This window comes from Rhineura floridana, chromosome 10, assembly GCF_030035675.1.
Source record: "Rhineura floridana isolate rRhiFlo1 chromosome 10, rRhiFlo1.hap2, whole genome shotgun sequence".
Taxonomy (NCBI): Eukaryota; Metazoa; Chordata; class Lepidosauria; order Squamata; family Rhineuridae; genus Rhineura; species Rhineura floridana.
The window spans coordinates 39,746,315-39,772,402 of NC_084489.1; the positions used below are offsets into that span (position 1 = coordinate 39,746,315).

Below are 26,088 nucleotides of genomic sequence, written 5' to 3' on the forward strand. Positions count from 1 at the left end.
TGCCTCTGAATGAAGTACTTATCAGAACGTGGAGAAGGTGACATGACCCCTCCAGCTGACAGGTGGGGGCTGATGTAAATAGTGTGTGTAAATATAAGTTGTTCGCCATTTGGAAGAAAGAGGCAGAAAGAGAAAGCTGGGAGCTGGCTGAAGGCATCACAGAATTACATGTATTTATCAAAGGCGGAAAACAATATTAGATCACATTAGTGTGGAAAGCATAGCCGAAATCTCTAATTTTGCAAATGTTCTCCTAATTACAATTTTCTAGATTTAGGATATGTTCAAAACATTGCTTGTACAAAGTTTGGTTTCTTTTGCAATTGGTTTGACGCCAAAGCCATATTATGACCAGTGGTGGCCCCAGTGTCAGTGGGGCAGTGAATCAGTTCTGGAGTTGGGCAGTGAATCAGTTCTGGAGTTGGACAGCTCCTTGAAAGTTTGGGCTAAAACTCAGCGGATTCACAGCCCCACTGACATTGAAGCCACCAGTCTCCTCTGATTATGACTGCTAAGTAAATAAAGCAAATATTTATACAGGCACCATAAGACTCAAGCAATCCCTCTAATCCAATGGCAGTCAGTCCCTAGTGACACTGCTCCCATCAGGTTGGGAAAGACTGCTCTAGTCCTTTCTGGTCCATCCCCCCCCCCGGGCACTCAGGTCATTGTGTATATCCAAAATTGTGTCACTTTGAAAGTACAAAATTAGCCTCTTTGATTCCAAAATATCATTTTTCCCAAGTTCTCCCTGTTCTTATGTTTATTATGAAATTCTCTATGGTGTTTATTTGTCCAAATTCTCTTTGTTGTTCACTGCAATCTGAAAAGTGATCTTTCTCAGTAATGAAGTGGGCACTGTTACAGTTCTAGTTACTTATTCAAACAGAAGTTATCCGGTCAAACTAAGCAAACTGCAGAAGCTGGTTGCTTTGATCACTGAATTTTCTTTATATAAATCCTCTTTGTAGCTGTTAAAGATGGAGGTGCACCCAGGCATGTCCTATTATAATGATGTGCAAGATGGAACAGCCTTAGTAACAAAAACCTTGGAATCCACAACTCACCTGACTCCATTGCATATCCCTCCAGGCCCACCTGTGCCATCAGACAGGTAAGAAGTAGCTACTCATTGTTTACGTCTATTTCCTCAGTATCTTGTATGTAGCTAACTTTGGTCTTATAGTAAGAATATATTCATTATGGCTGCAATCCTACCAAGTAAGCCTCCTTGAATTCAATGCAATTTAATTAAAAGTAAACACAGTCAGGATTGGGCTGCACATTTTGCAAACATCAACACATCAAATAGCAGCAATTGCATGCATATCAATTAACAGCTACATGGGCTGAGTGAGAGCCAAGCTAGATGTGACATGAAATGTGTCTTTGAATATTTGCCAATCATAGCCCTCCTCTCAATGCAAATAGCAGCTTGAAATGAATGATTTTCCCCAGGACCTCAGCAGGAGAGGTAAGGGTTAAACTTCCCCTCTTCTCATTCTCCGATCCCAGTAATTATCAGCATTTCCTGCCCACTCACCAGCTACTATTTGCATTTTTTTAAAAAATGTTCACATTAGATGCAAAAACACATTTAGTGTCATATTTAGTTGGCCCTGAGCTTTGTATGGATGACAGATTGTAGTGTGTATTCTTGAAGGATGGATTTTCTCTATAAATTCTCATCCTCACTGGCATGCAGAGGTTATCTGCTTTGAGCTGTCACTTGTTACCCCATTATGGCTGCAAGTCCTGTGAACATCTTACCTGGGAGTTAGTCCCACTGAAACTGATACGGTTATTTCAGAGTAATCTTGCCTAGGACCACTAGGCATCATGCTGCTTTAAAGCCTATGCATTGTGTGGCCTTTGAAATTAAATACGAGGTTATACCATATATGTTACCCAAATACAGAACTATGTTTGTCTGTATCATATTTCATCCCATTTAATTGGGTAACCAATTCCCTGCTGTAGCCACTATAATACAAACAAAAGCTCAAAGCACACCACTCTGCAGCAAGGGTGCAGAACCTGCCGTCCTCCAGATATTGCTGAACTACAGCTGGGAATCACAAGTGGGGAGAGTGCTGCCGTGCTCAGGTCTTGCTTTTTGGCTTCCCATAGGCATCTACTTGGCCATTGTGAGAGCAGGATGCTGGACTAGACAGGCCATGGGCCTGATCCAGGAGGCTCTTCTTATGTCCAGCAACGCCTGGAGGGCCACAGGTTCCCCATCCCACTCCATAGTAAGAATCCAAGTAGCTGTGTAATGCTCATCTCCCAGTATAATTTTCACCGGTACTAGAGAAATGGGGCCATTGCTTCCCACCATCTTGGATGACAGACTTGTGCCTTACTCCCTCTTCCAGGGACGTATTTACCACCATCTTGATCCCCTCACCCAGTCTGTCCTTGCAGCTCATAATGAGCCACGATGGGCAAGGGTCGAGTAAGCAAGCGGTTGGCTTTAAGGTTGAAAGCACCTTGTCCATTTCATCAGAAGGAAGAAGCTGGAACCGACATCTCTTTGCACCAGTGCTAGGAGATCAGTGTCCAAACGTATGTTCTTCCTCAGGAGTAGGTTCAGAGTCAGGTGTCCAGAAATGTTGCTTCTTTCATCCCCTTTGAAAGTAATGGTGAGCTATGGTCTTTGTTTATTTGTTTGGTTATTTGTTTGTTAATCTGTGAGAAATTTCATCAAGATTCACTTTCAGTGTGCATGGATCATCAGGTTTCTGAGCTTCCCCCACCACCACCATCACTGCCAACATCTTATGCGACGTGTATTTTTTACTGTCTAGATCAGCCTTTTCCAACCAGTGTGCCTCCAGATGTTGTTGGACCACAACTCCCATCTTCCTGACCATTGGCAATGCTGGCTGAGGTTGATGGGAGTTGTGGTCCAACAACATCTGGAGGCACACTGGTTGGGAAAGTCTGGGCTAGATAAAGAGGTCGCTCTTTCAACCTACTAACCTGGAGACTGAAGTCATGCATGATTTATTAACATTTCATTTGGTTTCACTGTTAATTTGTAACATCACATACCCTATTAATGCCATCATCAATTCAACTTTCTGAATAGCAAGAACCTAAGGACAGCCTTGGTGGAACAAACCAGTCACTTAAGCCAACATTTTTATTCTAACAGCATTAAAAAAAACCTTGTTGTATGAGATGTTAAAAGGAACTTTGAAAAATACACCACAACTTGGATGTTTAAATTTAAGGCAGAGAAACATGTTCTAATTTACTCAAGAAAGGCTGCCAACTTTAGATTGGGTGTAGGACAATCTGGCTGGCCATGGGCTTTTGAAATAGTCTGATAGCATGGAAGAAATGAGAAAGTAAGTGTTTTAGGCTGCAATCCTAAGCCAAATTACCTGGGAGTAAGTCCAGTTACCTGGGAGTAAGTCCAATTGAATTCAATAGGACTTACTTCTGAGCAGACATGGTTAGAATCACACTGTTAGACACTGTACTACGAACAGGGTGTCCATATGTCTTAGGTCACACCCACACCATACATTTAAAGAACATTTAAAACACATGGCTTCCCTCAAAGAATCCTGGGAACTATAGTTTGCCCCTCACAGAGCTACAATTCCCAGCACCCTTTACAGATCAGAGTTCTCAGGATTCTTTGGGGGAAGCCATGTGCCATAAATGTCATTTAAATGTATGGTGTGAATGTGACCTTACTTTACAGGGGACTCCTCTCTGTCTGAAGGGCTGTCCAGTCCAAGTCTGGTATAAAAGAACTCTAAGAAGGGAGAGCAGAGGCATTAAAGTTGCCCATCAACAATCAGCACCTCAGCAGACAGAGCAGGCACACAAATCACTTGCTCGGTCTTTCCTACTAAGGAAAGATGAATGATATTTCTATTTAAACTGTAGTGATTATTTCCAAATTGGAATCTATACATCTAAATCAGCAGATGCAGATATTGTGCAACTCTGTCTGCCATTGACCTCTATTTTGGTGATACATTTCCAATTTTGGAGATCTGTAAGTCGTCGTCATCGTCATTCCCCCCCCCCCCACTATGAAGCAAACTTCACTTGTGTCATTGAGAATGTTTGGTATGATTTTAGATATGAGGAACTAAGGGAAACATTCCAGCTGTGCAAACCTGTCTTGAAAGGAGGACAAGAATCTGGAGGGAGTGAGCCCATGCTGCCAGAATCTCATAGAATCTATGAGCCTCCTTACAAGTTTGAACATGAACACAACTACTATGGCAATACCAGAGATGCCCCCCTAAGGTAGGCAATCTGCACTCTCTACGTCTCTGGATGACTGGATAGTTGTGTTTTAATCCAGAAGCAAATTCAGAAATGCTGGTGTCTTTTGGCAAGTCAAAAAATTTGGTAGAATATTTTTATCAAAATGTTTCTCCCATCGTTTGGTTAAAAGAGACTGTCCAAGGTGAGCAAAGAGCTTTCTAGATCTTACAATACATTAAGCTCACATAAAATAGCTGCAGTATTCATTAATGTGGCATTGATGTTGATGTAGTGAAATTCTGCAAGTACATTATAACATTTATTATTGTTTGGCAATAGAGCAAGAGCAAGCACACTCCTAAATATGTTGTGTGTGGATATGCATTTATCCTGACTGAGTGGGTTTTTATCACACATTCAGTGTCACTGAGATGTAAGTGTATCTCTGTTCAAAGAATCAGTTCACACACCTCCTCCAACAGTACTGTGGCACCTTTAAAGACAAATGTATTATAACACAGGTTTTTGTGGACTATACTCCGTCAGTTCATGAATAGTTATGCCAGAATAAATGTGTTAGTCTTTAAGGTGCCACACAAAACTCTTTGGGCACTTCCAAATGAACTGTTTTTTGAGCATTCATCCTGATTTTTTTGCAGGGAGATTAGACAATGTTGTCTATTTAATGGGCATGCATTCTGATTTTTTTGCATGCAGGTTAGATGATATTACGTCAAAGCAAGTGTTTTCCCACACTTTCCAGAGCATTTTCCTGTCACTCTCCTTATCACAAAAAGTCCGATGTTTTGGGGAAGTGGGTTTGTTGCACAAGAACTCCCAATCAACTTTTTTTTAAAAAATGCTGGGATGTGATTGAATCCTGCTTGGAAATAGTGACAGTCTGAAAGTGCCCTTTGTTATTTTTGCTGCAACAGACTCACACAGCTATCCCTTTAGAAGTTGTTACCGTCTAGAATGAGATTTTTAAAAATCTGTCTTTAAACAGCACATGGGGTTTGAATGCTGTTGTTGCTGTTGCAAACTTGGCCACCTCACTACTCACCCCTAACTCTTGATCATTTATGAACAAGTTAAAAAGCACAGGTCCCAGTTCTGATCCTTGAGGGACTCTTTCAACTTGGATATAGGGGCTTAGCACTTGCAGAGAGGTGGCAGCTAGTTAATAACTGAAGAAAATGGTTCTCTTGTTGTCCTTGTTTGAAATCTTAGCCAATTGACTGAAATTTGAGTACTGCAGAATTAGAGCTGCAGCACTCCAGTTTTACCACCTGATGGCACCAAAATACACAACCTTAAGGGTACACATTTTAAAACTGGAATAAACACAAATACTTATTTGAATGTTTATAACATTCAGAAAGAAATACATTAGAACTCTCAGGGTAATTTTCCCTAGGATATATCCCAGGAACAGCTAGCGCAATCCACACAAGATCCTGAGTAGTGTCCCTGCACAGTTCCCTGTTTTAAAAATACTTGCTTCCCATGCAATGCTTGTCATGTTCTTGGTTATATCTAGTCAGGCAGTGTTCCTGTCAGGAACATAGCCTCCAGAAAGCTTAAAACAACAGGCTACATAGCTTAGACCTTCTCTGCGCATTCAGCAGAATGGTGTTGTTTAATTGCTCAGTTCTTATTGGGCTGATAACACACACACACCCCGTTTCTCAGTGGCCTTTTTTGGCTATAGTTCTGGAGGTGCTCACCATCTGAGTTTGCTGTTTGAGGGACTGATGGGTTAAAGTTACAAAGTTCAAAGTATATCCTTAAGCTATTCAGTCGGCTTTAGCTTGAGCAGTCAGAATAGCCCAATAATTACAATTGTCTTTTTGAACATGCCCAACCACCTTGGGCGGCAACCGTATGGAATAAAAAGACCTATCCAATGTGAGAATTCATGCATGTGATCCAGTTCCCAGATCATTTGGTAACTACACATCTATATACACAAATGTAGGATGTTTATGCTGTAGATATACAGTGTATACTATACTCTGAAGCAATTGATGAACCCCTCTTTTATTTCAGACTTCCTGACCTGCCAGAAAATTCAGCTGAGTAAGTATCCTTCTGTATTAAAATAAATAAATGTTGCATTTTATATGTACAGATATCAGAAAAAGTATAACTAACAGTTTATATCCTGTTTTATCAGCCAAGATTGGCTCATAAAATGACTTATGGTTCAAAACCCACAAAGTGATATATGGAGGGTTTGTGGCATTCTCTTCTGATCCTAGGCAACTGATGTCACAGTCCAGGTTCCCCCTTAGAGGGAAAAGGCAGAAAGAGTTGCAGAAGGATGCAGAGGCTTACTAATGATGAATGATGAAGACAGTGGCCTAACAAACAGCCCTTCCTTTCGGTTTATTGTGGATTTGTTTTTTTATAATGTCTTGGGTAGAAAATGATAGCCAAATAATTACAAAGAGATCATTGTCCAGTTGAAGTCGATAAATTGGTGACTAAACAATCTAAATTGGTGAGCTGCAATCCTATACCCACTTACGTGGAAGTAGGAATGAGAGAGAATTCAGTTTGCATTAAAGGTGAACTTAACTAACTTACACTTTCTGAAACAATATGCGAACCAAAGCACAGTCATCCTTCAAAATTTGTGCATCTCTGAATTGTGCAATGCAGTTCTCTGGTCACGTAAGGTGTACAGAAATCTATATACTAGAGTAAAGTCTGCACAGAAATGCATATATAGTAAAAATAACATATAGTATACTAGAGAAATTTGCTTGGAAAACCATGTGTATATATGAAACAAAATTGCATACAAAAATGTGTGTATTAGGAGAAATTTGCAGTAAAATACCAAGAAATTTTCATGAGGACTTTAAACACACACAAACTGATGTGGAAATGAGGAGAACTGGATTTAAGAGTGGAAAATGAGAAACTGAAATGGTCAGATTTACCCATCCCTACCTAGAAGTGAAGCCCCATGAGTAAAGCCCATTGGATTCAATTGGACTTACTTCTGAATAGACATGGATAGGACTGCACTGTGAACTGGACAAAATCCACCTTAAACGTCTCACACTGACGCCCTTTAGAAAGGAACAGAATTTGCACTAGAGAATGAACTCTGCCTCTACACAGTTCCACAAACTTCTATGGAACTTATACTAAAGAAATGCCATGTCCATGTATGGAAACATCAGCCTTGTCGTTATCTGCTGGACCTTGTTCTGGAATTATCCCATTACCACACTTCCTGAAGTGCAAAAAACTGAAAGGTTTTGAAGGACACAAAACAAGTGTGCATTTAGCTACCCGGATGCAGAAAAGGTCAGGTGTGGGAACCACTTCCTAGGCAAAGAGAAACAAGACAAACCGAATAGGGATGCCCTTCCCTTCTTGGCTCATTCTAAGGAATCTTTTGCTTTTTATGCTACTAGTAAATCTGGTTGAATGTGTTGCAGGAGAAGATATAGCCTGCAACTTCAGAGTTGAATGCTGCAACTGAAGTCTCAGCATTCCTGTTGTCAGGAACAAAACAGGTTGTCCTTACAGATCCTTTGCTGTTCATAGCGACCAATGGGGCCCATTTATTTACACTAGAGATAGCAAACACTCTGGATCCTCATGTAAAGGTAGACCAAAGTGTAAAAGTGGGCATGGCTAAAACTGTAATTTTTTTTAAAGTGGGGGTCTTTGGAGAGGATACAGCCTACAGGCTATCTGCCCCTGGTGCACAAATCTTATCACAGGTGTGGGGAATCTTTGGCCTTCCAGATATAGCTGAACTCCAACTCCCTTCATCCCTGACTTTGGCCATGCTTGCTGGGAGTTGTAGTTCAGCAACATCTGAGGAGTCAAAGGTTCCTCACACTAGATAATATGTATTTTTTATTATCCTCTCTTTTTTAAGATATAGAGAAGTCAATGTATAGATGTATGGCAAACTACCGGAATTATATTTCTTGGCCTGAAATCCATTCCAAATCCACTAGGCATATTACTACCATGCAATGTTGTGTGTCCCTGTCAAATAGTTAAAAGATTTGCTATGTTTGGTAGATATGTGAAGTACAAGTTGCCAGCCACTCAAGGGACTCTTCTTGTAGCAGGCCGCTATCGGCCATTTCATCCCTATGTCCACGGCAACGTTGACATCACAGGTAAAGCATGATTCATTTGACTGTTGTAGTTTTTTTTTTAAGTACTCAGTGTTCTCCAGTATCTTTTTCTTTTTTGTCAGCTAGAGAGACTAAATAAAACCTGTGCACTCAGGAGAGCTTTAGAACATAGTCTCAATCAGGGGTGTAGTCATCTGGGGTTGCAGGGGGTTGTAGTCCTGTTACTTTTTTGGAAGCAGGGTCCCAGCCTGTGTATGAACCAATCAGCATGAAAAGGGAGCATTTTAGCAACTAGGAAGAGTCCTTATCCTTTCAGGCTGATTGGAGGCAATCAGAGTAAAAGAAGGTGAGTCACCACTGAAAAGACTCTTCTCAGTAGGTAACACACAGCCTCTCCTTTCATGCTGATTGGCTGCTAGGGACCTCTGTTGTAGTGGAGTATGAACTCATGAGATGACAGGGAGATCAAGGAAGACAAGGGAAAGTGGAAAAGGGGGCTTGGCTGTGAGGTGTGACTGCACCCTGCACTTCTGAATTTGCCACTATACTACTGGTCTCAATTGTTTAAGATAGCAGATCACTTCATTCAAAAGATTAAGACAGCTCTGTACATTATTATTTCCATGTTGCTTGTTGTGTTACCTTTCAAAAAAGGAAGGCATGTGGAAGAAAAAGTGACACTGTCTCTGCATCCAGGGCTTGTATATCTCCCCCTCCATTACAAATCTCTGTCTGAATGCTAAACATCCTCTTCCTCCAGCAGCCATATAAGCTGCAAAATTATTCCTGGAATCAATAGAAACCAGTTGAAGAAGAGGGGGAAAAGCATCAAAACTAGAATTACTGAATCACAGGAGGCTAAGCCAAAGAATCAATCTTTATTGTTGAACTATAACTTTTGAATTCAGGTTCCATACAGCTGTTGATAACTAAGAGCTTATACACACTTTCGTACTACAGATGCTGCTTTTACCGTCATGATAGATTTGCAAGGTCCACACTTCATTCTCAATGGTAGCTTCAAATCCACTGTTTTCCATTCACACTAGTAGGCATTCCTCTGGGAAGGATTAGTTTCACTGTTTCCTTGTGGCCCGACCCTCAGATTTTACATGTTTATTCCCTCTGGTTTGAGGCTGAGAGACAGCCTTGATATGCAATTGGCAAGAAAAAATGAAACTGACTAGACCCCCCCTTCTCCATTGTTCAAGTTTGAATGAAAGCAGGATGGTGGCGAGTGAGTGAAAGGCAAAATAAGCAGCGGCTGCGGCAGCTCTTGTGGGTGGCAGAGAGAGAGGGAGCAGGTGATGGGGCATAAGAGAGCCTGCCCACTAAAAAAACCCAAAGCAAAGCACTTACAAGGAGGAGCGCTTTCCTTTTCTCATTATCAGCAGATTGGATTAATATGGATTTAAAGGGGAAAATGCATGATAGCCTCTGCTTGCCTGCATGTCATGTGAACCATGCAAATTACAAGGGGATGCAAGTAGCACCAGACACACACTAAATCGCCATGTGGATGAGCCTTAAATAGGTTTAGTAGTAGGGTTCCATATGGAGTTCCTCGTGAGGATTTTCACATAGCAGATTTTCTCCTGTTCCAAGGAAAGGGGAAGGAAGATTCTAGGGGCTATGTTGTACTTAAGAAGGCAGTGCACAGTTGAGGCAGTCTGCTTGATAACAACATAGAAGCAACATGGTCACAGAGATGTTCAGTGTATACACATAGAACAATGACATTATCAAACCTCCTTCCTTCATCGGACCAGACATAAGGCCATGAGAACAGCCTGCTGGATCAGGCCAATGGCCCATCAAGTCCATCATCCTGTTCTCACAGTGGCCAACCAGATGCCTATGGAAACCAGAAGCACAAGCTGAGTGCAACAGGACTTTATCCACTTGAAATTCCCAGTAACTGGTATGCAGCGGTCCTGGTTTAGTCTCCTTATCACCTATCCATGCAATACAAATATTTGCCACTGAAATCAGGGTCTTTACAGCTGTGGTCCCAAAACCTTTTTGAAAATGAGGGATTGTTCCTTTCTGCTTGATTTTTCAGATAAACCATCCCTTTTTTATCTTGGGATTTCCTGTTAGATGCTTTTGACTAGCTGATACATATTCCATTTTTTATTTGATTTTATTACCGAATTTTTCATTTTCTCCTCTTTCTTATAAGTTGCTTTGAACATGACAGAAAATTAGCATATAATTTTTAAAAAATAAACATCTATGTTGGGCATTCAGAGCTCTATAAATATGTTAATCATGCAATATGGATTATAGACATATGAATGTAATGTAAGGGTAAAACACGAGACGATTGAAAGCACAGAACATTTGTCCAATTTAAAAACATAGGGGTTAAGAAGCTTTAATCATAACAAACTAATGACACAAAGCAGCAGGTCAAGTTGAATTAAAGACTTGTTCTCTCTAGCCACCCATCTTCACAATGCTGAAGAAGAATGCTGAAGTAGGTAGTATGATCTCTGCCTCGGTGACAATGCAGGCTCGCAAGTCCTTATTGTAAAATAATGGAATTAGAATTTGTTTCCCTTTTATAAACATTCCCACTTCTGCATGCATTTTATTCTAGACTTGCCCTAAGACGTATAAAGGTGGATAGATTTGCAGTTCTATTTTTGTTTTGCAGGGGACCATCAGAGGGCAAGTTCTATTCCAAGCAAAGCTTATGAGGTTAAGAATTATTGCCTTCTTTGAAGAATTCTTGGTCTTTGCTGGTCCTGATACTGGCAGCAAGATCTTTATGGTCTGCCATCCACTGAAACAGAGATGACTTATAAGATAGTTACATGATTTTGCCCCTGTTCCCCAATCATTGTTAAAAGTACTTTTCAAAACATGGTAGTCCTCTGCCTTCTGCCCACCCTTGGCCCAGATCAAGATGTGCTGGTAGATTTCAGTATGATTTGCAGTGGATCAGCAAGGGGGTTCTTGCCAACAAAACAGCTTTCCCTCCTTCCAAACCAGATTGTTAGAATTTCTGGTCTATAGTAACTCGGATGTAGATTTGTATTTATATATGCAAGTATCACTCATGGGGTGCAGTAGGCAATCGACTCAATCCTCTGAGGCAACATACTGCATCTGGCTCCACCCTCCCTACCCCCAATTACCATTTTGCATCTGGCTCCTCTTGGCAGGGGTTTAGCAAAATAAAACAAATAGCTCTCACAAGCCTGATGTCTGTCCATGCCTGCTCAGAGCTTGGAAAAGTTACTTTTTTGAACTACAGCTCCCATCAGCCTAATCCAGTGGCCATGTTGCCTAGGGCTGATGGGAGTTGTAGTTCAAAAAAGTAACTTTTCCAAGCTCTGCTCTATGCACACCATGAATGGCAAAACGTATTTGCATAGCAAAATTCCAGAAGTGCAGAAATGACTCCAAGGGCTAGCGAGGGATAATGGGTGCTCCCCCCTAAAAATATCCCCTGCTGCATCGTTCACTTTCCCAGCTTTCGCTCTCATTGCATTTGTATTGCAAGTGCATAGGAAAATCATTGCTTCTAGGATTATGGGCTTTGCTGCCTCTTTGCTCCACCAAATGCTTGCAGAAGTTGTCTCTGATCATTTCACCTCTTAGGGCCTGGCAGCACTAGGACTGGGATCATTCTGCGTACAGACAAAAGCAACCCAGTCTGAAAATACACAAGGCCAGATAAATGAACCTGTTTTGATTTCACTTTCACTGCACTTTTACAAGCAAGAAAGCATGACCAGAGCTAGTGGCTCCAATTTTATATTAATCTAGATTTAAGCAGAATTCTTGCCACACAATTCAAGCTGGAAAAAAGAATTGTGCTCTTACTTGAGCTCTGTGAATTTCATATTACAACTGTTTCTCCGTGAATTTTACAGGTGGCGCCTCCAGGAATGAAGGTGCTGATGAACCTTTTGATATTAACACGAACGCTGTAGAACGGCCAGGACAACACGGATCCTTTCATGTAGGTAATTGCTACTATGGTTGGAAAATTTAACATTGGCAAAGGGACAAAGCACATGGTTTGCTTGTAAAAAGTCCCAGGTTCAAATTCCTGGTTATCTCCAATTTAAAAATAAAACTCAGAGAGGTTAAATAGACCAGCCTTCCCCAACCAGGTATCCTCCAGATGTTTCAAATGACAGCTCCCATCGTCCCTGGCCATTGGCCACACTGGCTGGGAGTTGTCGGGAATTGTAGTCTAAAACATTTGGAGGATACCAGGTTGGGAAAAGCTGGAGTAGACAGTAATGGGATAGATGGACCATTGGCCCGAGTGGACTAAGACAGGTTCATGATAGGGAAGGGGTGTAGCTCAGTGGCAGAACATCTGCTTTACAGGCAGGAAGTCCCCAGTTCAATCCCTGGCATCTCCAGGTAAGGCTGGGAAAGACCCCTGCTGGAAAGCTTGGAGAGCCAGTCAGTGTGCAGGCCATCTTCAGCTCGATGGCTCAATGGTTTGACTCCTAATATTCATCAGAGATGACTTACAAAAAAGCAAACTGTGTATAAACTACTTTTTTGTAATGCCCACCTCAGCTTCTAGCTGCTATGTGTTCTTGCAACAACTGGTGTGCCTTCAGTTGTAGCTACTGAGTTAGCAAAACGTCTCATGCCCCTTGACCAAGAGTGGGGAACCTCAGGCCCAGGGGCCACATGTGACTCCCAGGCAGAGCTTGGAAAATTTACTTTTTTGAACTACAACTCCCATCAGCCACAGCCAGCATGGCCACTGGATTGGGCTGATGGGCGTTGTAGTTCAAAAAAGTAACTTTTCCAAGCTCTGCTCCCAGGCCTCTCTATCTGGCCCTCATGGCCATCCTCAGGCCATGCCCCCTCCTCAGTTGCACCCTCCTTGAGTGTGGTTGGAATATGTCTTCAAACTCTGATAATGCTTCTTACTTACTGGGATGGAGGAAAAAGAGAGGGGTGAGAGTGTATGTTGAAAACACCCTACCATACAAAAGTAAAATTTATACTAATTGTTCTAACCACTTTTACCTCTGCCCCCAGCCCTGTAGCCAACCTTTCTTGTTAGGTGGGGCAGCCACATTTCAAGGTGGGGCATTTTAGGGGAGGAGGTGCATAGCACCAGCCAGTCCCCCCCCTCTAGTGAAGGCCAATGACCTTCCCCTCACTCCTCCTCCATGCAGATAGTGTGTTAACTTACATAATGGGCTATATAAAGGTCATGATGACAGAAAATTTAGTATGAACACCAGGAATTAAATAACTGGCATATTTTTGTTTCATATGAAAAAAGGATGTTAAGGATACAGTGAACAAAGGGATACCCAAAAGGTATCCTAGATGGGCCACTGGCCTGATCCAGCAGGCTCTTCTTATGTTCTTATCCTCCTTGAGGATCCCTCATTCTAGTACTGTTCCTGATCTTTAGATTTTCCTTCCTGTTGGATAATCAAGGGGAAATCTTTTAACTGGTTGCTATATAAATGACTAACTAAGCAATTGAAAACTAATTATGGAAAGCAATAGGAATGTTTTAAGTGGCTGCTAGGTTAATTTTTCTCCCCAGAAACCCTGAAAAAGCCTAAAGCTGATCTGAAAATCAGAAATTAGGCCTGAGTTACAGCCTAGGTGGCCAGCCAGCCAGCTAACTGTACTGTGCACAGCCATCCTCTAGAGCTGTTTGCATCCTTTGCCATCAAGTACTCAAGACAAAAGAAGAAAAAATATCCACTATGATTTTGAGTACAGTGAGTGCTTTAAAAGAGTAAAGGGTAACTTAAGGTAGATATTTTCACTTTAACTTATCTCTTTATTTCACTCTGTAGGAATAAGCATCCAGTCCTGCTCTACTCCCCATAATAACTGCAAAATAAACAAACTCTTATTTCTTTCTGCGGGCAAACAAACATGCTTTATTATTGCTAGCCAGGTAGAGAACACAACTGAAACTGAAACTGAAAAGCAGAGCAAAGGAAGGTCCAAGAGGTGGAGTCTAACTCTAGCCCATAATACAAAGTTCTCATATTTAATTCTTCAAAGGTCATGTTATTATACAGGCTTTTTTTGCAGGATCACCTAAGTAATTATAGGGTGATTGTGATCATGAAAAATCCACCCTCAGTCAGGGAAAGTCTTGAGTGAGCAAACTTTGGAGGGCTCTTCCAGATGAGGCTTTTGTTGAGCACTCGCTCTGCCATCTTCACTGAATTTTTCAGAGGGTCCTACTCTTAAATTGCTCCTGTTCTTAAACTAGCTGTCATTCTTTCAATGGAGGCTGTCATTGTCTGTCATTTCACAAATTAAAAAGACAATTTCCCCCAACAAAATTGAGGGGGTCATTGCACCCATTTACCCCAACCTGGCTACAGGGCTGCTGGCATGTGATCTATGGAAGGTTGCCCAGAAAGGAATGTGGCCCTTGTGATGTTCCTATATTAATGTATATATGGTAAGTGCTGGTTGTTTAGAGTATACACGGTAAGTAGTGAAAGAGGAGGGGGAGTGAATGGGCAATAGAATGCTTGAAGATTGGCTGAATGTTTAAAATGGCTGACAGTATAAATGAAAGGATGACAGGTAAATCTGGGTGAATGTGAGGTGGTGAATTGTGGAATCTGGGGGGAGAAGAGAAAGAGTGGATTGCTTGGTGGGGTTTAGAGAGTTGTTTACCAGGAGGGAGGTGGAGTTCGGATTAGTATTGAGTAAAACCATATGCTTATGTGCCTTAAGAAGAAATCTTGTTAATCTTGTTAGCTTTGTTATCTGTAATAAATACTTAATTTGGTTTACCAAAGGCCTGATCCTTGGCTGGGGTTTCACAGACCAGAAGGGAGGGTAAGGTCATGACCAAGGCTGAAGGGGAACTGTAACAAATGGTGGCAGCGGTGAAGAGAATAACAATACCAGTATTCAGAGTCTCTGGGAATACTAGTATTGGGACGTTACTGGTGGTTGCCTAGCAGGGGGATCTGTTGAGATCTGTGCTAGAGAGGGGAGAGAAATCATAAGAGAGAGCGGTCCGGACTGGTGGAGTCCCTGGTGGTGCCTAGAGACAGGCAGTAACCACGAGCAGGTAGGAACCTGACAGGGAGAGCCAGGGAAGGACGCCTCACAGGTGGTGTCAGTAGCGGTGGGATACGAACAACAGAGAATCCAGATACGAACCAAAGAGAGTCCTAAAGACACGTGGTGACAAAGGAGACTACGTCACAGGTGTTGGCTGTAGCAGTGAGATACGAATACTAGACAATCCCTAATAGTTGTGTGGCAAACAGAAATAACAAAACAAGATTTCTTGTGAGAGTGACTGGCAAAGAGTGTGTGGCAAAGAATGAGTGAACTCAAACACCATGGCTGAATACATAAAAATGAAAAGAGAGGAGCTGGTGGAGAAGTGCATAACATTCAATTTACCTCATGAGGGTAAAGGGGTAGATGAATTGAGGGTAGCACTTATAGGATTTGCAACTGCCCAGCAAAAACAACCTGTCAGAGAAGAGACCCCAGAAGGATATTTAAGCAATCCCGCTTATATAGAGTACTTGAGAGAGAAGTTGAGGATCGAAGGTGCAGAGAAGGAAAAACAGAGTTGGAAGCTGAGAGATTGAGGATGGAGGCTGAGGAAAAAGACAAGCAGAGAGAGTTGGAAGCTGAGAGATTGAGGATGGAGGCTGAGGAAAAAGATAAACAGCGGGAGTTGGAAGCTGAGAGATTGAGGATGGAAGGTGCAGAGAAGGAAAAACAGAGGGAGTTGGAAATTGAGAGAATGAGATTGGGGTTTGAGGAGAGGGAGAAGCAACGAGCATTGGATGCTGAATTACAAGTAGAAAAGTTAAAATTTGATAGAGAGAAATTTCACTCTGAGGAGGCAAGGAAAGAGAGAGATGGAGCAAAAATAAAAATTACTCCAAAGGACTTTGCTGTCTATGAGCCTGGTCAAGATCCTCAAATTTACCTCAGCACCTTTGAAAAAGCAGCTCAGTTGTGGGGGCTACCTGAAGATAAATACATGCAGTATTTATCAAACCTGATTAAAGGGGAATTGGCTGAGGTATACCAATATTTCCCCTCAGACAGGCCCGTCACCTATGCTGAATTCAAAGAAGCAGTGTTTAAAAGATTCAGACTGGGGCCTGATTATTTTAGAAAGCTTTTCAGAAACTGCCAGATACAGACAGGGAGGTCTTTTGTGGAACTGGGAGCAAAGTTGATGGATATATTTGGAATGTGGATGAGTAGTGCCAAAGCTCAGTCAGTGGAAGAGGTGAAAAGCCTCATGATACTGGATCAATTATACCATCAGTTACCACCAGAAATAAGGCTCCTGGTCAAAGACCGTTCCCCTACATCTGTGCAGGAGGCCGCAGAGATGGCGGAGCACTTCGCCTCCAATAGAACTGGCTGGGTGGGGAAAACATCAAGAGAGTTTAAACCCAGACCATATAGTGCTGGCAGAAGGGATGTGGTACCACAGCGAGTGAGTCCTCCATTAAAATCTGAAGGGCACAGGACACCCCAGAGTGGATCTGTGTACCCTAAAAGTGAGGAGAAATTATGCTACAAATGTGGTAGACCAGGGCACCTACGTTTTCAATGTGAGGTTGCCAACCCCATTAGTAATCCTGCTCAGACAAGGGCAGTGAAAACAGAGCCCAAGGCTTTAGAAACAGCGAAAAAGGTTCAGTTCTGCCAGATAAACTGGACAGAAGTAACAGACCTTGATTCAAGTCTGAGAGAGGAAGTGAGTGTACAAGGGGCAAATTATTGGGCATTGCTTGATACTGGTGCCGCTCAGACATTACTGAGGCCAGATTTAATAAAATCTGAGGTAATATTACCTCAGGAAACTGTGACTATCCAAGGAGTGAGGGGTCAACCAGAAAGTTTGCCTGTGGCCCTGGTGGAAATGACTTGGAGAGGCCGAGAGGGCCGATATAAAGTAGGCATTAATGCCCAGCAACAAGAACCAGTAATACTGGGAAGGGATGTAATGGGCGCCCAAGGAAAGATCTATGTAGTGACCAGACAGCAAATTGGCAGAGAAAAAGAAGCCATATTAAGGGGGGCTGAAACAAACAGGGTGGAATCTGTTAACCAGCCTCAGGTCACCATAGCAACCACTAGCAGGCCTGCTGAAGAAGACAAACTGTATCAAGTGGTCTCTGGGGAAGAGGCAGAGGCTTTATTAAAAATCTTTATGAGGCTGGGTTTCCCTCATGAAGTGCTGACAGATCAAGGCAGTGTATTCATGGGAGAAGTGATGCAATGTATGTGGAAATGTTGTGGTCTAAAACATCTAAAGACCACTACTTACCATCCCACCACTAATGGGCTAACTGAGAGATTCAATGGAGTTTTGAAGGGCATGATAAGAAGCTATGTTCAAGATCACCCACAAGACTGGGATGAACGTTTGGGATGCTTCTTATTTGCATACAGAGAAGTCCCTCAGGAGTCAACAGGCTCCTCACTCTTTGAACTAATGTTTACTAGAAAAGTGAGGGGACCTTTGGAACTGCTAAAAAATTCATGGGAAGGAACTCTGGGAGAGTACAAAACTTCTGTAGTAGATTTTGTACTGGAATTCCGCAATAAATTAACATCAATGATGGAAGTAGTGAAAGAGAATTTGAGTCATGCACAGGAGAAGCAAAGTTACTGGTATGACAGAACAGCCAGAGAACGTGTGTATGATGTGGGAGATATGGTTATGTCGTTCATACCCAGGAAACATGACAAATTACAGGCTAACTGGGAAGGACCATATACCATCAGAGAAAGGCTTGACACAGTGACATATGTAATCACCACAGACCAATTAAACAAAAGCAAAGTGGTTCATGTAAATATGTTGAAGCCTTACCATACCAGGGATGCACAGGTGTTGCAAGTTACCTTATTCCCTGAGGGAAGTGGGCCTGAACTTCCAGATTTGGTACAGGAAAGCAAAGACAAAGGAGGGGTAGATCAAGTGGAATGGTCAGAGGAGGTAGAGGAGGAAGTAAAAGAAGAGATTCTGAGAGTTTTGAAAACCTATAGGAATCTCTTTAGCAACAAACCTGGCCGAACCAGTATAGTTATACATTCCATTGATACTGGAGATCATGCCCCAATCAGATCTGTTCCGTACCGTGCGAATGGGAAAGTTTTGAATGAGATCAAAAAGGAGGTGGAAGATATGCTGGAATTAGGAGTGATCAGGGAATCCATCAGTCCCTGGGCCTCAAGTATTGTCCTGGTTCCAAAAAAAGATGGAACGACAAGGTTTTGCATTGATTATCGGCTAATCAATAAAATTACTGTCCCAGATGCGTATCCTATGCCTAGGGTAGACGCAATGTTAGAGTTATTGGGGGCAGCAACCATTATCTCTACACTAGATCTCTGTAAAGGATTTTGGCAAATGGAACTAGACGAGCAATCCAGAGCCAAAACTGCCTTCAGTACACCAGATGGGTTATATGAGTTTGTGACCTTACCCATGGGACTAAGGAACTCACCAAGTTCATTTCAGAGGCTAATCAATACTGTGTTGTGAGGCATGTCAGATTTTGCAGTGGCCTATATCGATGACGTGGCTATTTTTAGCAAGTCGGTGCCTGAGCATGTCCAACACCTGACAACAGTATTGGAGGCCTTAAGAAAAGCAGGCCTCACAATAAAAGCTAAGAAATGCCAGTTTGGACTAAAGGAAGTAATCTATTTAGGACATAAGGTGGGGAGTGGGAAAATCACCCCCTTATGGAGCAAGGTGGAGGCAATACAAGCGTGGCCGAACCCCTTAACCAAAAACAAGTAAGGGCATTTCTGGGTGTGGCTGGATTTTATAGGAAGTTTGTGAGAAATTTTGGGGAAATAGCAACCCCCTTGCATGAATTAACAAAGAAGAAGTGTTCTGAGCGTGTGGTATGGACGGATGAATGTCAGAAGGCTTTTGATCTACTGAAGCAAGCCTTGTGCCAAGGACCCATATTAATAGCACCAGACTATGAGCAACCATTCATCGTGGCTACAGATGCATCGGACCTCGCGCTGGGAGTTGTCTTGCTACAGGAGAGAGAAGGCACCAGACATCCAGTGGCGTATCTGAGTCGCAAGCTGACGCCGAGGGAGAAAAACTATTCGTCGGTCCAGAAGGAGTGTCTAGCGGTCGTGTGGGGACTGAACAAGTTGCGCCCATATGTGTGGGGACGAAGATTCACAGTGACTACGGATCATCGGGCCTTGTTATGGTTGCAGACTATGAAAAACCATAACACTATGCTGCAGAGGTGGTCCTGGGCCCTACAGGACTATCAAGTGGACTTCCAGTTCATAAAAGGCAAGGACAATGTACTGGCTGATGGACTTTCCAGGCAAGTGGCTGGGACTGCAGTGACGTGACCAGACAGAGGAACAAAGAAAGACATTTTCCCCATAGAGACTTTTATTTGTTAACGCGACATATAAATCCTGGAACAGGAATAATACTCTGCTGTTGTTTAAGGGGGGGAAATATGATGTTCCTATATTAATGTATATATGGTAAGTGCTGGTTCTTTAGAGTATACATGGTAAGTAGTGAAAGAGGAGGGGGAGTGAATGGGCAATAGAATGCTTGATGATTGGCTGAATGTTTAAAATGGCTGACAGTATAAATGAAAGGATGACAGGTAAATCTGGGTGAATGTGAGGTGGTGAATTGTGGAATCTGGGGGGAGAAGAGAAAGAGTGGATTGCTTGGTGGGGTTTAGAGAGTTGTTTACCAGGAGGGAGGTGGAGTTCGGATTAGTATTGAGTAAAACCATATGCTTATGTGCCTTAAGAAGAAATCTTGTTAATCTTGTTAGCTTTGTTATCTGTAATAAATACTTAATTTGGTTTACCAAAGGCCTGATCCTTGGCTGGGGTTTCACAGACCAGAAGGGAGGGTAAGGTCATGACCAAGGCTGAAGGGGAACTGTAACAAATGGTGGCAGCGGTGAAGAGAATAACAATACCAGTATTCAGAGTCTCTGGGAATACTAGTATTGGGACGTTACTGGTGGTTGCCTAGCAGGGGGATCTGTTGAGATCTGTGCTAGAGCGGGGAGAGAAATCATAAGAGAGAGCGGTCCGGACTGGTGGAGTCCCTGGTGGTGCCTAGAGACAGGCAGTAACCACAAGCAGGTAGGAACCTGACAGGGAGAGCCAGGGAAGGACGCCTCACAGCCCTCAGGCTGAAAATAGCTCCCCATCCCTGCTCTAGATTATCATTTGGAAAGTGTATTAAACACCTGAACATCAACATTTATTTTATCCTGATTGGGCACACCACTAAAACCACATTTAAATCCTGAACATTTTGAAATCCTGAACATTTTGAAAGCTGTGTCATTCCCAAGCCTATCATACAGCACCAGATGTGTGATTTGTGCAGCAGTATTTTTTATGCTTGTTTCACTTCTTCCTCTCAGTTTGGTGATGGAAATGATCAGGCATACGATCCAAACTCTCCCAAGTCTGGTTTCAAACCCCCACAGCTTGACATCTCACCCAGAGCTGCCAACATGCTGGAAAATGCCAAGAAGGCCCTTTGGCTGACAACTTACAAGCGCAACTACACAGGTACATATTAACATGTTAGACTAAGGTAGGGAAAAAAATACTTTCAGACAAGGGGCTCGTCCAAACTGAATCCATGTTTTCCATATGCGCTTTGTCATCTGACAGTCCCCACTAGCCTGTTTGTTTGCTCTTTGCCGATATAAAAACAATGTTTTTTTTGCGCCCACACACGCAGCGGGGAGGACCCGTACTTCTTCTTGCTTTTTCCCAGCTCCGCTCCTGATTGGTTCACTTTTCCTGGGCTTCTTCCCCCGGACATTCGCGCACATGAGCAAAAGTGATTGGACTGGAATGACGGAAGGGGTATGGGGAAATGGCCAAGGACCGCCCATGAACCGCCTACATCGCTAAAGTCCGGGGTATTGCATCCTAGCGCTATGCTGAAGCAGGTGATTCCCGGTTTAAAAAAAGGAAATCGCATTTTTTGCGATACTGCAGATGCGGATTTAAACCCTATAACATCCGCGAAAACGGGCAACGTCGTATGAACCATGGAAAATTAATGAAGACATAAAGCGATCATATTGCTGATTAAACAGTCGTTTGGACAAGCCCAAGGATGGGATAGAAATTTCATTCAGTTCACATTTAAATAATCTATCAAATTTGCACTTTCTGAAACAATATGAGAACTAAAACATCCATCCTTCTAAATTTGCACTTATCTGAATTTTGTGACGCAGCTCTCCAACCAAATAACATTTACAAAAGTGCATATGTTTGGGAATAGTGTGCATAATAATGAATATGTTATTGAAAATAACATACAAAAATAACATTATATCAGGGAAACTTGTTTGCAAAAATGTGTACAATAGTCAAAACTGCATACAAAAATGTGTTTATTAGGAGAAATTTGCACTAAAAAGCTGAAGAATTTTCATAAAGATTTTTAGAAAAATTGCAAATTGCTACAGAAATGTGAACTGAAGACTGAAAAAATGAAAGAAACAAAAATGAAAGGTCTTTCCACCCCTACTTTCAAATCATCTTGTTATTGCTACTTGTAGAAAGAAACTGCAAAAAGAGAAGAAATTTTAAAAATGTTTAGCTTCCTAAATTGATGTCACATTGTTTTACTTCAGGTAGAGGTTCTATGAACCCCCTGCTGCTGGATGACTATGATTACAAGGTGATTGGCAGAACAACTGGAGAACTGGGCAAAGATGTAGAACTTGTAAGTATGGCAATTAGCACTTTTCAATCCAATCATTCCTTCTATTTCTGATGTTCAGGCTGCGGGTTCCGCTGCTTCTGTAGCTAGAAGGACATCATCCACTCACAAGAGGGAAATATCAGCAAGTTTGGGGGAATCCCACAGTTTGCAGAATACAAATTTTGTTTTTAAAAAAAAATCCCTTAGGGAAGGGGAAAACCCAAAATTGCCCAATGAGAACTGAGCATGTTCAGTGTCACTGCATGGCTGACTGTCCTAGAAAACCAGGTAGGAAGGGAAATAGAATGGAGTGGAGTGGCTGGAATCCTGAACAACAGCACTCCGCATGGCATTGTAACATTTTGTTGCAAGACTAACTTGTTCTATATATTAACTTTTCAGTGGTGTATGTTTTATTGACCTGCGCTAATAAAATTTCTACATTTAATGAAAAAGCAGGTACAAGCATAACAAATAAGTGATGCTTGTTATGGATAACAAATAATAATAAATAAATAATAAAAGGTCAATAAATAATGCTCTGAACGTAATTTTTGCCTTGCAATGCCTACAGCTGCTTTCCATCTTGTATTCCCACAGTAATGGATCTATAAATCACTCTTACATCTCAGTTACCCTAGATGAGAATAGGTGCTTGCATAAATTCCCAGTGGTGCTCAGCAGCCACTTTCAGAAGCCATTGTGTCTCTTAACTGCTTTCACACGTGGCTTTTAAAGAGTTGACTTGTATGGAAAGCAAACCTGGGTGCAATCTATTTCCCATTGAAAATCTAAAATAATTTGGCATTGGCTTCACTGGAGCTATAGTTCCCTATAAATTAGCATGCATCCTGGAGCCATCCTGCTGCCCCTTAGATGTTCTGGGACTCCAACTTCCATCAGCCCCAGACAGCATGGCTAATGGTGAAGGATGATGGGAGTTGTAGTACTACATCTGGAGGGCACCAGGTTGGGAAGGCTGCTTTAGTCTGAGCCTTCACAGAGGCCAATTACAATTCTCTCCTTAACCCCAGTCTACTACCACCAAACCAGCAATGCTCTTTCAATAAATTCAGATTGAAGGCCAAATTAGACAAGACAATAAGAATGTGTTTTCATGGAAGGTACATTGCTGGTGGGGGGAGTTTGCAGCTATTTGGATCACAGCAGAGGAAGAGCAGTTCATGGCAGCTTCAGAGCAGCAATTGCTATGAACACTGCAGCAGGGGAGGATCAGTTAACCCTGCCTGCTGTGATCCTGATAATGATCAGTGCCCCCTATTAATGTACATGTTTAATGAAAACACTTAAGGTGCTGGTGCTTACTATTAAAGCCCTAAAATATCCTTCCCCGTGGATTTTATTTTTAATAAACTAAGCTAACTTTATGGGCAGGGTATTTTAGGATTCAACTGACACCAACACTACAATCTTTTCGGCACTAGGTTAAAACTTTTTTTATTTGCTTAGGCATGTTAAGCATCTTTATCTGTTGGTCTGTCAGCTGTATTGTTTTATTGTTCTGAAATTTGTTTTATTTTTATTTGGATAGGTCCCCCCCCCCATTTTAGTTTGGTATGACTAGTTGATCTTGCCCTTTGTACACTGCCCTGGGATCTGGAAAGGTTGATTTAAAATTATATTAATAAATAAGGATGCAAGGTGGTTTAAAATATTTTTAATAAATCAATAATGCCTTGGGACCCAAATACCTGGAGGAGCTCCCCGTTGTCCTGCCTGTGCACTAATGCCCTTCTCTGAGCTCCATCACTTGCTGAAGTGTGGTATACTTGCATGAAGGAGAGAACCTTTTCTGTGTTGGCATCCTGACTTTGCAATACCCTCCCTAGAGAGGCTCAATTGGCATCGATGTTGCAATCTTATTAGCACCAGGTTAAGAACTCCCCGTAGGACCAAGCATTTTAAAAGGGTTACCTTTATTTATCAGTCTGTTTATTAGTTGTACAGGTGTCCTCTTTTAATTTTTGTTTTATGACAGATTCCATTTTGTTTTTCATGTATTCTCTTGTTGCTGATATTATTGTATGCAGCCCTGGGATTCATTTGTATGAAGGGCAATCTGGAAAGAAATTAAATAAACAACAAACGACATGTCTAGTTTTAGGACCAAACAGAGATGGGGAACCTGTAGGCCTGCATTTGTTGCTGGACTGCAACTCCCATCATTCCTGACCAGTGGTCATGCTGGCAGGGGCTGATGGGAGTTAGAATCCAACAGCACCTGGAGGACTACAGCAGGCTCCTCATCCCTGCTCTAAGCACTGTATATAGATAGAATCACTATGAATATAAATATAAATATTAATCCCAAAGTATTTCTCCTTCAGAGAGAATCATTTCCATCAGATGCTTCTCAAGTAAGACCTCTAGATGGACGTATCGCACGCTCACTTCAAGGCAGACAGTTTCACATCTCCAACCCTCAGCTGCAAGACTCTGCAAATATATATATGCTTGTACCTCACTGTACTGACAATTTAGTCACATGCAGACATTCAGAAGGGGTGCCGAGCAGAAGTCAGTGTCCTGAAACAGACAGTGGAGCAAACAGAAGGACTGAGTACTTCCTAGAGAATCTGATTCATCCTCAAGTAGATTACCAGAGAGAAAACAGTCAAGGAAAGAAACTTCCACGGAACAGATTTTGGAAAATTACAGATACCTGGAAGATAGAGAATTTATATCAAAGGCAGCTTGCAGTTCCCCCTGATCCAGAGCTGCTTATAAAGCCTGCTGATTCCATTTACTATGAAGATCTGCCACCCTCCCACTTAAACAAGTACATAGTGTGGCACCATCCTGTCAGCCTTAGCAAACCAGCCTTAACACATCTAAGCTGTGAGAAACCTGATGACAGACTGGATTTTCAATGTGCTCCCAGTCTCAAAGAGATCGTAACCAGCTCCCAGTTCCCAGAATGGATTCCTAACTGTGGGGTGTCTCGGCCTCAGACAAAATTACTTGATATGCAGGATTCCTTTCGGAAAGGTGAAGCCATCAAGCGTCTGAGCGATCTAACTAGAGGAGGAGTAAGGGACTTGAGAGATCACAATAGGCAAGGCAGAAGGCACCAATTCTATGGGATACATGCCCATTTCTTTAACTGACACACATGCTCATCCTTTCAAAAAGCAAAAGGTAGATGTGATAAAACCTCAGCCGATTTCTCCAGCTGTTGCTTCCATATTGGCTTTTTGTGCTTTATAGATCACTCTCCCTTGTTTTACAGTTGATGCACAAAGTACAGATTCAATGTCTTCTAAAGGCAGATTCAGGCAGCTTTGAAGGAGGGTGGGGAGAATCAAATGAGATTGGCCAGCGACCCTCTTCAATCCTGGGCCATGACTGCTAGCCATGTCCCTGATAGCAGTGCACCTCTCTCACTGTGTCCCTGACATTTTATTTGTTATTCATTTAAAGTAATTTTTACCCCAATCTTCAGCTGAAAAGGCTCCCAGAGTGGCTTACAAATATTAATAAAAACAAGACACTCCTGCCTTCAGGCTTACAATCTATGAACACCTGTGTGTTCAAGTTGAACATGTTAAAGGGGCTTATCTGTTTCTGCACTTCTGTGCATACGAAGACCTCTTTCATGTATTTCAATTAAATGTGTGGGTGTTGAGGCGACATGGTCAGAAGGGCATGAGTGTGTGGCTAGCTGGAACATTCCCACTCTCCCCTCACATATTCAATGAACATGTGAGAGAGGTTGTGCAGAGAGCCTACGTTTTGGAACTTGGGTGAGCAATCGGGACTCTGCACAAGCAGGGACTGTCCCACTCACTGCGCCAGGTAGGGATGTGCTAGAATTCTACCCAAATCAGATTTGGTACCGAATTTTCTATGAATTCACTTATTTCTAATTACTGAGGATTGGATTTTAATGTAGCGAATTTCCGTCACTATTTTTGAAAATGGACTTTAGAAAAAACTGCCTCTAAAACATTGATTGTAAGAATGATAATTTATTGTTATTTCCTTTTAAAATATAAATATTAA

At 42.1% G+C, this 26,088-nt stretch overlaps 1 protein-coding gene across 1 annotated transcript; it reads left to right on the forward strand.

The window, feature by feature from the left end:
* The first annotated feature begins 980 nt into the window (after positions 1-980).
* SPMIP4 (sperm microtubule inner protein 4) lies at positions 981-25,257 on the forward strand. Its single transcript, XM_061585676.1, has 7 exons — positions 981-1,114; positions 4,102-4,272; positions 8,287-8,387; positions 12,230-12,320; positions 20,752-20,909; positions 21,995-22,086; positions 24,414-25,257. Exons 1-7 carry the CDS (start codon positions 981-983, stop codon positions 25,191-25,193), a joined length of 1,527 nt encoding a protein of 508 aa, XP_061441660.1. The 3' UTR covers positions 25,194-25,257.
* Positions 25,258-26,088: the final 831 nt, after the last annotated feature.